Source organism: Manis javanica, chromosome 8, assembly GCF_040802235.1.
Source record: "Manis javanica isolate MJ-LG chromosome 8, MJ_LKY, whole genome shotgun sequence".
Classification (NCBI taxonomy): Eukaryota; Metazoa; Chordata; class Mammalia; order Pholidota; family Manidae; genus Manis; species Manis javanica.
The window spans coordinates 47,091,076-47,106,158 of NC_133163.1; the positions used below are offsets into that span (position 1 = coordinate 47,091,076).

Sequence of the window (15,083 nt, forward strand, 5' to 3'; positions counted from 1 at the left end):
GATCATAGGAAAGAGTAACTATATAAATATATAAAACCTTTCTGTAATATATGTTAGTTATTAGGGGGCAAAAGAAAAAATCAGTGAATATCTAGTTCTCAAGTCATATAAAGGAAGATGAAATGTATAATATAGTTTCAAAAATTTTAACATAGCTTTACATATATTTCTATTCTGGAGAGAGCTCAAAAACATTACTGAGTCCCAAATGAACACTCACCTTTAGAGGTAATCTCTAATAAGGTTTTTGTGAATGAATGCCTTTTAGTGGGTTTTCTTTCACAACACAACTGTCAGGTTTAGGAACTAAGTGGCCCCAGAAGGCTGCAAAAACAGCACATCTAAGGGAGTATCTTTACCTCGGTTGGCCACTGGCTCATTACAGCCATCAGTACTTTGATCATGTGACAGGATTGGTGATGGCTGCTTGTATGTAAATGTAACTGCCTTAAGAACATTACAGGTAAAATGCTGTTGGAAGTCAGGTGTGAGTGATTACCTGCACTTGAGAAGATCCAAGAATTTGAGCTCAGAGAAATTTTATGAACGGAGTCTATTCATGTGTTCTTTTTTTTTCTTTTTTTTTTTTGCATGGAACAGTGATTCTCAAACTTGGATGAAAATCACCCAAAGGGAATGTTGAAGCACAGCTTGCTGGGCCTACCCCCAGAGGTCTGTGGTGGGGCCAGAGAATTTCTATTTCTAACAAGTTCTAGGTGATGAGACGCAGGGGTCTGGAGCCGAAGAGACCTTCAGTTAAATGAGGAGGAAGGCTGTGGGGCTGGTCAGCAGGGTAATCCAAGTGTTTATTTTTTGTGGGATTCCATCTGTCTCCTGTTTTCTTTCAGAAATACTTGGCTCAGTCAGCCTCTGATGGATTTTTGATACTAAATTAGTAGCCCTAGTGGTTAGCCTTTTATGAATTTGGCTGGGTAGTATATAATTAAAATCCACGGGTAACTCAGAAAACTCATTGGAATCAGTAGCTGCAATCTACCCAGATAAACTGGGAATGTGAAAAAAAAAAGGAGGGAGGTAGACTTTCTCAGAATTTTTCCCTTTCCTAACTTGTTCTTGAGTATATTCAAACAACAAAGCAGAAAATGGTCAAATATATCAAATGGAAGAAGAACAGAAGGTACACCTGAATTGTAAGTTGCAATCCTTCCTGCGAGCTCTGCTTACTTAAAATGTATGATTCATGTCTCCCTCCTCACAGCTTGAATTCTGCCACTCCCCACCTCCTCCCCTCCCTTGTAGTAGGGCACTGGTGGGCCTGCATATGTGATGTTTTTGTCTCCCGTCCAGGTCGTAGAAAGGGGCCCTGTCCTCTGAGCTGGAGCAGCCCACAGCCCAGCAATTAGTCCCCCTCACCCCCTTAGCCAGCCCTGTGGTCTGGTGCATGGACCGCATGACTGCAGGGTGCCTCAGTACCTCCACCCCAATCCATCCAGCGCTGCCACTCGCCCCATCCACAGGGCACACTACCAATATGACCTTCCTCAAACTTCATGCTCTTTGTTCCCTGGCCTCAAAGTCAACAAGCATCCACCTCGCAGAGCTCCAGCCCTCCAGTGCTGCACACAACACTGCGTGTGATGTAAAACTGGCCTCTTCTCAGCTCTTTTCCTATCACCTTTGCCCATGACCCCAGGCTTCTGCCAAATGGAGCCACTTACTAAGCTTGGAACTGCCCTACTCCTTTAGTCCTGTGTGGCTTTGCACACACTGTTCCTCTAGACTAAAAGCTTTTCCTTCATGCCATTCCAGTGTTTGCACAGTCTATTCCCACTCATCTATTTCAAAAATAATTTCATGTAGAAGAAATACAGAATTATTTGTAAACTTGAAAAATACAAAGAATTATGGGGAAAAGTTCATATAAAAAGGTACCTGTGGTTCACACTTTGATTTATTTGTTTTTTCAGGGTATTTTCTATGCATAGATAAAATAATGGATCATACCTTAAAATAGTTTGTATCATGCTTTTTTCACCTAGTATTACACTGTAACCTTTATTCTCAACTTTTATAAATCATCTGAAAAGATCTTTTTTTAGTGACTGCATAATTGTTATGTTTGTGTGTGTATATGTCATATCTGAAGAGTTTGTCTAATCTTTTGTTGGTCCTTTAGACACTTTCCTTTTTACTTGTTTGGTATTATAAATAATGCTGCAAGGAAGTGCCTAGGACATAACTATGACAGTCTATTTTCTGGAGAGAATTCTAGAATGAAATTACTGAATTGGTAGAAAACAACACTGTAGGCTCCTGATACACACTGTCAGGTTGCTATCAAGAAAAGGTACACAAGTTTATAAACTCACCAGTCAGGTTCCTCTTAGTAATAACAGTGTCTCTGCTCAGTTCCTTAGACTCATAATTTTTTATTTGGTCATTGATAACTTGATTTCAATTTTACATTTCTTTAAGTTGGGCATTTTCTACATTTGTCCAGCTTTCAGCTGCAGTAAAAAATTCCTACTTATTTTCAGTACTTAATCATCTTCTCATGGTGAAGTTCCCCTGACAACTCTTCACATCACCCCTAGTTCTGATGCCCTATTCCAACAGAACTGTGTGTGTACATTTACTCTACTGTCACTGTTTATGTGCTTCTCTCCCCTACTGGACAATGAGCAACTTATGGACCAGGACTGAATCTTACGTATTCTTTTCCTCAGCACCTAACTGCCTGGCACAAGGTATGTGTTAATTAAAAGTTATTTAGCAATCTAATGAATAAATGAATGATGATCATTGAAAAGTTGACTTTTAACATGGATTTCATCAAGAGGGTATATCTACACTTTGCATAAAGCTTTGTCTTTGGATAAATCTATGCAAACCTGTTTAGAGTGATATAAATGCTATAAGAATAGCTTATAAAAATTCACATTATTAAACTGATAGAGAATGAAATACAGTTGGTCACTATTTACTCCAAAAAGAAAACTAACCCTTTTCTTTCATTGTGAACAGAAGTAATTTCCTCTGCAAAACCTTATAAAATTATGTTTATTGATTCATCTTGAAACTTTTCAAACCATCTTGACACTTAATTAGAAAACCTTCCAAAAGGAGAGCACAAAAAAGAGGTACTTCTTTTGACAATAAAACATGTGTCCTTCAATACATAAACAAAAGTTAAACTTGAAAACTGTATTTTTTGTCACATCATACTCTCAAATTATAAGTCAGGTGTTCCTAATTTGGCCATTTCACAGTTTTGCTACACCAAGAAAAAAAAATACACATACATATTCGGGTTAACACATCTCCAAGATAAACCAGGGGTGACAAATGGGTTACTGCTAAGCTGGAAATAAGGCAAATAAGGGATGGCTGAATGGGGGTCTCAGGGCTATTCAAATGCAGCCAGCTCTCCAGCTCAGAGTCTGAGTGTGTTGGGGTACAAAGGGACCCCAGAGATGCTGAAACCCTCTAATATCCCCCATGTGTTCTTTTACCAAAGGTGAATATTCTTACCTGCAAGCTGAGTTTAGAGCGTCTTGTTAGGGCTAACACCTCCAGCCGGTAATACCCCCACTTTCCCCTTTTGGTCACAGTGTCACTACCCTTTGTAAACATTTAAAGGTACAGTTAAAGTGCTCAATGGTGCTCCATCTGAGCCACATCCCAGTCCAGTTTTGAAAGCACAGCTCTCAGGAGCCTCACGAAGATCTTACTGTATCCACAAAGTCCAGAATATGGGGGTTAATAAGTATATGTTAAGGTTGTTTACCCCACCCTCAACTGAGGTTGACTGAGTCCTGGGTGGGGTTTTCTCTGTTGAATGCCCTGCTGTTTCACACAGACAAATGGAGTAAACACAGCTTTCTGCTACATCATATGTCACTGTTTTTCAAAGAAACATAAATCCCTCTCCCAAAGAATCTATCAATATGATAAATCTATAAAATGGAGGTTCCAAAAATTGAAACAATATATTGTAACCAACTCCAAAATTTTGATTCCTACTGATATTCCTCCTGGACTTCAAAAACTAGGAATTTTTCTTCTCTGAGTTGTGGGTCATAGTCATATCTTACCTTGATTCTACTTATTTATAGCTTTGCTTCTCCACATGGGGCCTCTCCAAACCCCTGACCTGGATATATTTCCCACTTCACTTCTCTGCAGAGCATCTATAATTCAGAGCTATTATAATAAGAAATAAACAAATCAAGTTCCACTGGAAATGAACACGGTTAGAAATTTTAAGAATACCCATCAGATAATTGTAAACAGTGGTATTTCTATTGGATTGAATAAAGACCTGGAGGATGTCTCAAGATATCTCTAAAAAATTAGGGGTAATGAGTACAAATGATGGAACAATTAATATTATTTTGAAGCTCTTACCATCATTTATAATATATAAAATTGTTAGCTGCTATTAGTAACTTGAAATGAAAATAATCCACTGACCGGGTTCATGAATATAGAGTGAAACACATTGTTAAGATATATCAGATACTTTTGAAAATACACTTAGTGTTTTGTTATGGGAGATAACTTTTAAAATTTGAATGTAACATTTAAAAAAAAAATCATGGCTCTTTGACAGAAATGTGACGTATTCTTCAGCTTACCAGAGTGTAAAACACTGTCACAGACTGGATTCCATGTTAGTTTGGCAGGAATTGTTGTGCCAATTTCTATACATAAGAGGCCTTATGAAAATCTTGTGAAAAAACATGCGAAATACTGATGTTCTGAAAATGATGAAAATCCAAGGGTCCACAATTGAGATCACAGATAGAAAACGCAAGGCTTGGAGGTCTTTTGTTTCTTCAGAGGCTCCGTTTTTCTCAGGAACAGCTTTAAAGGCTCCATCATAAGCACGGTACTGTTTTAAAGAAAAAAATTCCATTTTATTGAAAGATTGATGGAAGGAATAAATTCATTTACTTCACTTTGGAAACATTACTTTTCTGTAGGAACCACAGTGGTTTGGCTTGGAATATTCATTTTTGGCAATTTTATAAGCAGCTAAGGCCACTGCAGTTGAGGGGTGTGAGTGAGGAGCCTGGGAGGTGCAGGGCTGACCTGGGACACGCAGTGGAAGTGAGGTGTCCCTGGAGGCTGCTCCACCAGCTGCTCCACTGTGCAGGCATTCCTGGCCCCTGCCAGGCCGTGCAGAGGAAGAGCAGACATGGCCAAACCCAGTTACTGTATCTTTTACAAACTTCCATAAACAGAGATTCTCTTTCCACATTTTCTTCAGTTCTACTCTTTTTCTTCTGCCTGCTTCCTACTTTATTACTTAGCCAGAAAAAAAGTCACATGTATGGAGACACCAATGAAACAGAAACTTTGAATCAAAGTGAAGAGACAGGAAATACTCCAATGAAAAGACACTTGCAAAGAGGACGTGTTCAACTCTTATAAACTACCCTATTTATTTTCAGAACAAATGATTACCTTTCTAGGGTTAGCATCCCTTTTTTCAGACCAGGCAAAAAAAAAAAAATTGCACAGAAATACTAGCCTGTTTGCTTGTGCCCAGCCACTCCTATTGCCTTGATCTTCCCTAAGATCTCTGTGGCCTCCTCCAGGCCCTGCAAACTGCCTCATCCCACAGCTTTTCCCGCCTGCCATTCAGCCAACTCTGTTTTCTAAACAGGAACTACCATTGCCTCCCACTCTGTTGGAGGCCAGCCACTTTTTCCTGATAGCGTTACATTCCCTGTGTCTACTGAGATTCTAAATCCATAATGGTGCAAAATGGACACTAGCGGGCCAGAAAATATACAACCTCAACATTAGTGGGAGGGGACATGAATAAGTGCACAGATCAGAGCCATACAGGCCAATCAAGGAATATGAGGAGATATGCTTTCCCATAATTATTTTCTTACCTTTTTATTCTCTTTTCTGTAGTGCATTTCAGCAGGCTTGGATATTCCCATCTAGGGCACTTAGGAAGATACTAAGGCTTGGATATTCCCATCTAGTGCACTTAGGAAGAAGCTTGACAGATACTTCTGTCTGGCTGTCCTTTTCCATCATTGATTAATAGTACTAATAATAATGGCTGGTACCCATATAGAGTTTACTATTCCCAGGCACTGTTCTACACATTTTACTTTAAAAGATTAATTTCATCTTCACAAAAATCCTAAGTACAATCATTTTATAGATGTAGAAACTGAGCGTTTTACTTTAAAAGCTTTTGGATTTTACATACCCAAATCCTACCCCCTTTTAAGGTCCACCTCAGATACTATCCCCTTCAGAAAGCCTCTCTGAGTAGTGGCTAAGCACATCAGCTTTAGAGTCCAACCATCTCGGCCAGATAGAGTTCCCTCACTGGCTGTGTGACTTCAGGCAAGTTCCTCCTCATCTGTGTCACAGGGGCAATGGTACCTGCCTTCCAGGATGAGTGTGAGGTTTGAATAAGATGGTATGTGAAAAACCTTGGGACAGGTCCTGAAGAGTGCAATCATTTGCTAGTATTAAGTATTTTATCACTTTGAAGTGGCTCCTTTCCTCCTCTGAACTCCTTTATGGCCTGAATCACTCACTTCCATCCCCATTATCACAGCTTATGTGGACAGATGTGGCACTTTTTTAATTTTATGTCCTCACAATGAATTACAGTGTCTTGAATGTAGTAATTACCAGATATGTGCCAAATTGCTAAACAGATGAAAATAGGATATATACTTCAGTTGATTTAAAAAGCAAACACTTTATATGAGTTTGTCTCTATATTTGCCTCTTTCTCCTCAAAGTGGAGTGCAGTAAAATATAATTCCAACTATTTGAAATACTTGATTACTTGGGATCTTGGTAACTGAACAAAATCTATGATTAAAACAAACAATTTTGTTTACTTTTTTGCAGTATTTATGTCAATTCTATTTATATTATTAGGTTATTTGTATTTTCAAGTTGCTTGATTTGTATTAGAAGTTCTACCCTGGCCTTTGCAATTTAATTTAATTTCATTAATTTTTCAACTTTACTAAAAGTATTAATAAATTTATTCATTCATGACAGTGATCAAAGTACATATTCTACGAATTCCCAAGATATTAATTTGAATGCAATTTAGACTTTTGAAAAATTTCTGTTGGTCAATAGTATTCTCCTGAACATACTTTATGTGCTGCTCCTGTAAAAGATGACTAGAATAAAGAATAGTCTTAGAATATACACCAGGCATATTTAAAGTACTAGTTAAATTTACATGAAGAGAATCAGTGAGAGAAGAGCACCCTCTCTTGGAATTAATGGAAGTCCACGAAAAAATGCTGTTACCAGCTGGCTGGAGACTTGGCTGGACAGCCCTGCTGTGGAGAGCTTCCTTGATTCTAATGACCTCTTCTATCCAGTTCATCCATCACAATGCCATAGACCTCCCCCGGTGCTCTAGCTCTTTAAATCCATTTCTGACCCTTTCCCCTGGGAAGGTCTCTTGGCCAGCATCTCTTAAACGCCTCTAAAGGCCTCCTTTGGAAGGAGTATCCCATCCGTTCTTTCTGTCCACCAAAATAAAATACAGAAACAAGTTAACTCAATACATACAGGATTTCCTCTACCACTTCTCTGTCTCCATGGATTCTGATGTGCAATTACATATGCTCATACTTATCTTTACCTGGCTGTTAAACCTTTCAACTCTGACATCTAACCTATATGTGAACATTCTCAGTCCCCTACCAACCTCCAATACACTGTGGTTTTCTAAGGTAAAATAAATTTTGAAGATATGTTATATGCATTAGAAAGTATGCTGCAAACTGCTCTAAAGCTCATCCAGTATTCTCTGTACTGTCTTCAGACTGCATCAAATTGGAAATGTGAAAATTCAGTCTAGTTAAGTATCTTGCTCTAATCCAGCATTGTAGCAGTATTAAAAAACTACAGCCCAACAAACTTTTCACTGGCTTAATGAATTATAAGATTTATGCTATGAGTAAGTTTTTAAAAAAGACTTTTCACCCCTTCACGTACAGTCTTATTTTTTCCAATCACTAGATCCATTCCTTAGAAGAGTGATTTTCAAACTGTGGGGGTCTCCAATACCTTTCACTATGTCTGTGAGGCCAAAGCTATTCTCACAAGAAAAAGACAGTATTTGCCTTTTTTCACTGATAGGCATACAATGAGTTTTACCAAGGCTGAAGATATGTAACGACATCCTCACTCCCATGACTAATGGAATAGTAGAGTGTATTCTTGTGTTATCTAGACCTTTCTTACATGGTAGGACTAGGGTGTATACATCTGTGCATTTTAGAGACTTTCTCAGTACTTCTGTGCTCTTAAGATACTTTTTTTCCATTTTACCTGCTATAATCTCTATAACTTTATAATCATTCATTAAATAGTTTTGAAATCCCAAAGTTTTCCTTATACCTATGCAAAAACACAATCAATAAGCACACTTTGTTAACTTGTTTTGCAATCACATTTAAATCTTTTTTCTTACTTTTAACTTCTAATGTGCTAAATACTGATAGATAAAGTCCACAAAAATAAAAGCTCTTTGGGGCATTAATAATTTTCTGTAGTAAAATGGAGTCCCTTAACTAAAAAAAATGAGAATCACTGCCTTAGAATATAATGCTATCTCCTAAGGAGATTGTATTTCTTGATTAATTTTCTAGATCCAGCAGGCAATAATAATAAATGGAAATTATAATCAGTAATAATAGTGATAGTAATTTTTGAGGCCAGGCACCTGGTTAGATGCTATATATATATATTGTTACAGATGGGGAAACTGAGGTTAAAAAGGGTAATTAAGCCACTATCATAGCAACTAAGTAATAAAGGCTGATTCAGACCCTGTCTGACACTAAAGCCCTTATCCTTCCTAGAAAATGATAGTTCCTGTGAAGAATGTTGTCTGCATTGCACATCTTTGGAACTTTACAAGATTTTTATAAAATTATTTCCTTCCGTCCTTACAATCTCTTATGAGTTAGTCAAAGCCCCTGGGAGATGTGTCCAAATGCACTGTTCTTGTACTATGTGGTATTGTTGCTTTCTGCATATTCGTACTAAAACAGTGAAACTGAGGAAATAACATCAATGCACTGGGCTATTGTCTGCTTTTATCACACCATAGGTAAGAAAAATTATTACTTTAGAGCAGGAGTTTGAAAACGTTTTCTGTGAAGTAACGTAAATATTTGAGGTTTTACACGTGAAGAGGCAAATACTGAATATTTGGTAGGTACTTCTACAAAAAGAGAGAAAACACATTTCCACAATTTTCATTGATGAAATTAAGAATGTAATGATTACTTTTTTTTGTAATACATATCTTCTAAGGAGAAGAATAAAAGTTTTTTTTTTTCTTTCTTGGAATACTATTTGACTTAATTGGGGCTCAGAGTTTGTGTGCCAAATTGATTGTACATGTTCATTTATAAAAATTATTCTTAGCTCAATGACTGTACAAAAACAGCAGGTGGGATGGATTTGGATGGTATGAGGGCTGTGGTTTTATCAACTCCTGCTGGAGAGTGCGGTTCTCTTCATTTGATGACTACATCAGCAGTTTCCACTTCACCTGGGGACTTGTTGTGAGTAAGAATTCTTCAGAAACACTGGAATCAGAAATGCTAGGCAATGGGGCCTAGCCATCTGTCCTATTAAAAGCCCTGCTGATGATTTTGAGAGTGCTAAAGTTTGAAAACTGCTCTTAAATATCTATGCCTCTATCTATTGTATCTATTTATATATACACAGGTTTACTTATTTGTTTGTTTTGGGGAATTCTGATCCTAACTGTGCATGGTGATTCTACAGACAACCTTTCCCACACTTCCCACATGTAAGTTCTTAATTTAAGGGAAAAATCATATTATACTTCCCCTTCATCCACCCTTGAAATAACATCTAAAATTGCTAACTGCCATAAGAAACTTAACGACTTTCCTATTTACAGAAGGCTCTGGACTCCAAAGACATTGAATTGGCAATGGATTTATTTAAATATTATTCATGTTGCTCAAGTACACTGAGTGGTGAGGGAGAAGGAGAGGGAGAGGAGTAATACTGAAAAAGTTTTCTCAAGCCTCGGCCACTCCTAGATGTCTTGATCAAGACCCCAGGAGGCAATACGTTCAAAAGGATGAAGTAATTCAATCTCCTCCACCACCCTGATTAGCAAACTGAAAACCGAAAATGAAGTTTCATATCGCATCGCTTGCCAAGATAGAAATAAAACCTGTTAAGACAAGTTATCAAAGCGATACATCTGGCTGACATGTACTTACACATCTGTGTCTCCCAACAGCCTCTAGGCCTCTACAGCCAACCGCTCAGGTGGCGGCACCAGAAACAGCATCCATCACTCCTCAGAGTTCACGCACAAGTTTTTAAAAACTAAATTTTTGCTTTTAGTCACTCACTGCTGCAAATCAGTCCGGCAGGACTGGGAGAACTCCCAAATGCCACTGGTGGCCCATTTCTCATGACACTAAAATCTTGGACAGGTCTAACTAAATAAAACATTACCTAGCTGTTGGGAAGGAGGAACCAAATTCTGCTCGTCAAAATTCTGAAGCGCAAAAATAATCCTGAGAGAAGGAGGGAAGCAGAGAGGAGGGGATACTGCCGGCCAAGGCTAAGGAGACACTATCCGGCTCTCTTTCCCTTCCTTTCTCTAACTTTCCCTCTTCTCACTCAACAAATTCGGTTTTATCTCTGCAGGGCTGTGAGGGGAACCCGATCTGGGCAGCCCAGCAACCCGCCCTCCTGGCCCAGGGCACAGCATCTCGCGCACGGCGCCCCAACCCCGACCTTTCCTCCGGGCACCTGCGGCCGGACGCGCTCCAGTCCCCTGTACCCGAGCGCAGAGCGACTCACGATTAAAGGCAGGGAGCACATGGTGAAGAGCCCGGTCATGAGGGCCAGCAGCAGGAGGTGATCCAGCTCCTCCAGGGGCTGCGGGGAGGCCTCCCTCTCGCCGGCGCCCGGCTCCGCGCGCTCTCTGGGGCCGAAGCGCGGGATCCGCTGCAGCCGCCGGTGCATCGCGTAGAGGTTGCGCATGGCGCTCAGGTTGCACAGCACGATGGCGAGGACCAGCAGCGCCATGAGGCTGGCGTAGAGCACTGAGAAGCCCAGCACTGACAGCGAGCGCTCCTTGTGGGTCATTTGGATGAAGCACCAGGTGCCGGGGCAGTACTGCACGAAATTCCCGAAGCCCGCGAAGGGCAAGGCGCAGAAAGCCAGGCAGAAGGCGCCCACGACAGGCGCCACCAGCGCGCCCCGGCGCACCGTGACGTGCCGTCGGTAGAAGAAGGGATGCCCCAACGACAGCCAGCACTCCAGAGCCATGGCCAGGAGCTGCAGCGTCGAAGCGAGCCCGAAGAAGGACATGAAGAAGGCGAAGGCTTGGCACAGCGAGCGGCCCGACGCGGGTACCAGCCCCGACAGGCTCCGGTTCTGCGCGTAGGCGGCTAGCACGAAGGGGCTCACCAGCGACTTGCCCACCAAGTCGGTGACCGTCAGGCCGCACACCAGCACGTAAAAGACCGAGGGCGGCTGGCGCGGTGGGCACGACCCCAGCCCCGAGCGCGCCAGCAGCGCCAGGGCCATCAGGTTGCCCAGGAGGCCCGCACTGAAGAGCAGCCCGCTCATCGTCGCGGAGTTGCCCTTCTCCACAGAGGTGGCGTTGTGGCAGCGGTAGAACGACGGCCTCATGGCTGGCGGCGCGGCAGGAGGGAGTGCAGACCGCGGGAGCGCCAGGGCCCCGCGTCGGGGTGCGGTGGAGGCCCCGGCGGCAGGCTGCGCGGCAGAGGCAGCTCCGTGGGCGGCCGGGTGCTCGCCTCGGCGGGCGCCTCCTCCCTAAACTCTCGGGACACACCCCGCCCCCGGGGCGGGACGCGAGGCCGGGGCACCCCGGCGCTGGCCCTGCAGAGCTCTGCCCTGAGGAGACACAGACCCTCGTGCTCAGAGGCGGAAGAAAGAAGGCAAGTAGCCAGAGTCCTAGAGTCTAAAGCCAGTCCTCCTGTGAGGGGAGAACTGGAATGAAGGGGAATCAGGCAGCAGCCACTAGGGAGGAGAGGGGTGTGAGGAGGAGGTGGAACTGGGTGGCGAAGAACCCTGAAGAGAAGCTCAGAAACCGGGCTGCTATTTGTTTTTTAATTAGTGGGTTAAGGAAGGGTTAAACGCAGCTAAATCTGCATAGCACTTTACACCTTCTCTTCTAGATCCTGCAAAAGGAACAATGACCTTCACTGCATAGGTGAGGAAAATGAGACCTTTGAGATCATCTGTGTTTCCATGGCTCCTAAGAGGTTGGCTAGATTTCAGGGAAGAGGTTCCAGGGAAAACCAAGGGGGAGATTTTTGCCCCAGGTACCATGAATCACAGTGGTTGTGTGGACATGGTGGAAGGAGTATTACCAACTGATGATGTTATCAGATACACTGGGTTCACGTCCTGGTTCTGCGCTCACTGCCTGTGTGACCCTGAGGAACTTGCTTAACTTTTCAAGAAGTAATATCTAGCCAGCTCCCTGGCTTCTTTTGAGTCATAGGGACAACATGTAAAGTGCAGGCACATAGACGTGTCAGTACATTACAGCTGTCAGGATTAGCTGAAGTTTTTGGCCTGGATTTTGAAACCAGAAAATAGTAGACTTGGTTTAGAGCTTTTTCACTGTGAATTTTGACTACTAGAAAACATTTCTTTTCCTCTGGTCTTTGACTTGGCTGCATCACAGAGGCAAGAGAGCTAATTGTGATTTATTTCTTTAATTAACACTTAATAATCTTGGGAGAGAAACTTGCTTTGAGAGTAGAATTTAAGTGGGTGGCTGGAGCCATGTTACGTGAGCAAGCAAGAGTATGCCTTGGACGGGAGAAGCTCATTTTTAGGCTAAGTCTCTCTTCTGACAGACAGACTCAGGGAAAGAGCAAGTCCCTTGAGCTTTAGAAGTTAAAACCTTCGGGATAGCCAGAGAAGCTGCCTCCAGACTGAATGCCTGGTCAGGAATTCAGGCCACGGTGTGGAGATGAAGAGTCCAGGCTTTGAAATTGAATAGTTCTGAACTCTACCACTAAACTGCTAATCTAGTTTTGCTGACCTCATAGGGTTATCATGAAGTTAAGAAAACATAAAATGCATGGCATAGACTAATAATAATAATAATAATAATAATAATAATAATAATAATAATAATAATAGCTAACACTTACAGGCCCTTATATATGCTGGGCATGCTCTAATCCTCTCACATCTGTTGACTCAATCAACAGAAGGACTTCCACAAAGTGAGTTCCTTATTTTCCACCTGCTCTCTCTTGTCTCCACCTCCAGCCTCTAATGAATAATGATGTGTTTAGAAGAGACCTATTTGAGCTGATAAAGTGGGAGAGGGAGCAGGCCCTATAACCGAAAGACTTAACAATCAGGTGAAGTAAATTGGAGGTCGCCTCTCCAGACAGACACACATAGATACACAAGAACACACATTCACAATTTGCACCAGTTATATATAGGCTGTTCACAGTTTTCTGCAGTCCCACTATGGTGCCCTGACGAGGGCCAATGGCCGATTCTCCTCTAAGGACATTGTGCAGTGTTCTTTGAAGCCAACCTGCACCAATCCTTTTCAGTTTTTTCTATTACAGCTGCCTCCACATTCAAGTATTCAAGAACAGTGCTCAGGGGAGAGCAGCCCAGAAATGTAAACAACTTCTTAGAACTAACTCCCAAGTGTCACTGAAGGGAGATCTGTGGATCCCTGACAAGGTTTATATATGTCATACTTCAAAGGTTGAACAGGTACAATTCAGGAAACCACGTGTTTCCTCCTGGCTAATGCAGCTGGCCTTCACCATGGGGTTTCCGGCTGCTTTCCTGCCTGCTTTGCTCTTGTTCACCCTGCCCTGTTCTCAGGCTTAAGGTTGGAGTCTTCTGTCCCTCCTTCAAAGAAATCTTATTTCACACCTTCGCCTTTCAGCCAAAAAAGTATCATTTATTCACACATCAAGTATTCTTTTAGTTCTTTGTGCCAGGCATGGGGGTGAGGTGTGTGGGCACTGTGGAGTATATGGCAAATAAGGGAAGACAAATGTCAAGTCATGGGACTTTTACATTGTTATAAATTTGTGTATCAGTTCTCATAGTGACAAAGCTAAGCTTTTTTTCCCCTAAGAGGGAAACTTTGAATGAAAGTATCCTGGGCCCAGTAACACAGTAAATTATCTTTATCTACAGAGCTCTGCTAGGCTGCTTCACTGGGTCCTCAGACAGATCATCTGCAAACAGTATGTATGGCATAATGTGAATGAATTCGTATAATCACCTTATGATTTCATAAATGTAAAAATCATATATGCTTATGGGCAAGACATAGAAGTTGACATAAGCAAATGAAACATGGACTTAAGTGATGGTAGAAAAATTTCTCTTTGGGCTTCTGTTATTTTCAATATTGTATGTGTAATAATTATTTTAAAAGATTTTAAACAGAAAGCAAGGGTATGCTCATGGTCAGGTTTTAGGGAGGGTGGAAAGAAGGAAAAGCCATAGATTTTCTTGGATCCATCCCAACTGTGCCTTTAAATCTTATCCATCCCTCATTCCTACTGAACTCCGAAGCAGTATTTTGATCTGGGGATTGTGAAGAGCAGAGAATGTAGAGAAGAAAACCTTAACAGCAAAGAACAGAATTAGCTACCAGTTTTGGAGCATCTTCTCTCTGCTAGAGGCCAAGCTAGATGCTTCTTCACATTTAGTAGGTGAGGTGGTAGCTCAATAGTATGGAGGTGAAGGTCTTATTTTATTTTATTTTTTATTAAGGTATCAGTGATAAACACTTTTATGAAGGTTTCACATAAAAAACATTGTGGTTTCAACATTCTTCCATATTTTCTAGTCCCCCATACATACCCCATTGCAGTCACTGTCCATCAGCATAGTAAGATGCCAGAGTCATTACTTGTCTTCTCTGTGCTTCACTGTCTTCCCCGTGACCCCCCCCCACACACCATGTGTGCCAGTCCTAATGTCCTTCAATCCCCTTCTCCCTCTGTCTCCACCCACCCTCCCCCACCCCTTCCCTTTGGTAACTGCTAGTCCCTTCTTGGAGTCTGTGAGTCTGC

The 15,083-nt window shown here is 41.7% G+C and overlaps 1 protein-coding gene and 1 long non-coding RNA gene across 4 annotated transcripts in view; one reads left to right on the plus strand and one right to left on the minus strand.

Moving 5' to 3' along the window:
* PTGDR (prostaglandin D2 receptor) overlaps positions 1 to 11,673 on the minus strand; it is a 52,152-nt gene extending 40,479 nt beyond the window's left edge. For 2 of the 3 annotated variants that reach the window (XM_073211242.1, XM_073211243.1), the window contains exons 1-2: positions 10,837 to 11,673; positions 4,599 to 4,855 (exon numbers count right to left, since the gene is read on the minus strand). In XM_073211242.1, coding sequence (XP_073067343.1) covers positions 4,616 to 4,855; positions 10,837 to 11,673 — 1,077 coding nt within the window. In that variant the 3' untranslated portion in view covers positions 4,599 to 4,615. Of the gene's footprint in view, positions 1 to 3,003; positions 4,856 to 10,836 lie in introns of those variants that run through there. The other variant, XM_017667321.3, reaches the window with a different exon arrangement.
* A 132-nt stretch (positions 11,674 to 11,805) lies between these two features.
* The window catches only part of LOC108396028 (uncharacterized), a 122,743-nt gene continuing 119,465 nt past the window's right edge, over positions 11,806 to 15,083 (plus strand). Inside the window, exons 1-3 of the long non-coding RNA XR_005060834.2 lie at positions 11,806 to 11,942; positions 12,183 to 12,217; positions 14,197 to 14,246. This is a non-coding gene — a long non-coding RNA (uncharacterized lncRNA). The remainder of the gene's footprint in view (positions 11,943 to 12,182; positions 12,218 to 14,196; positions 14,247 to 15,083) is intronic.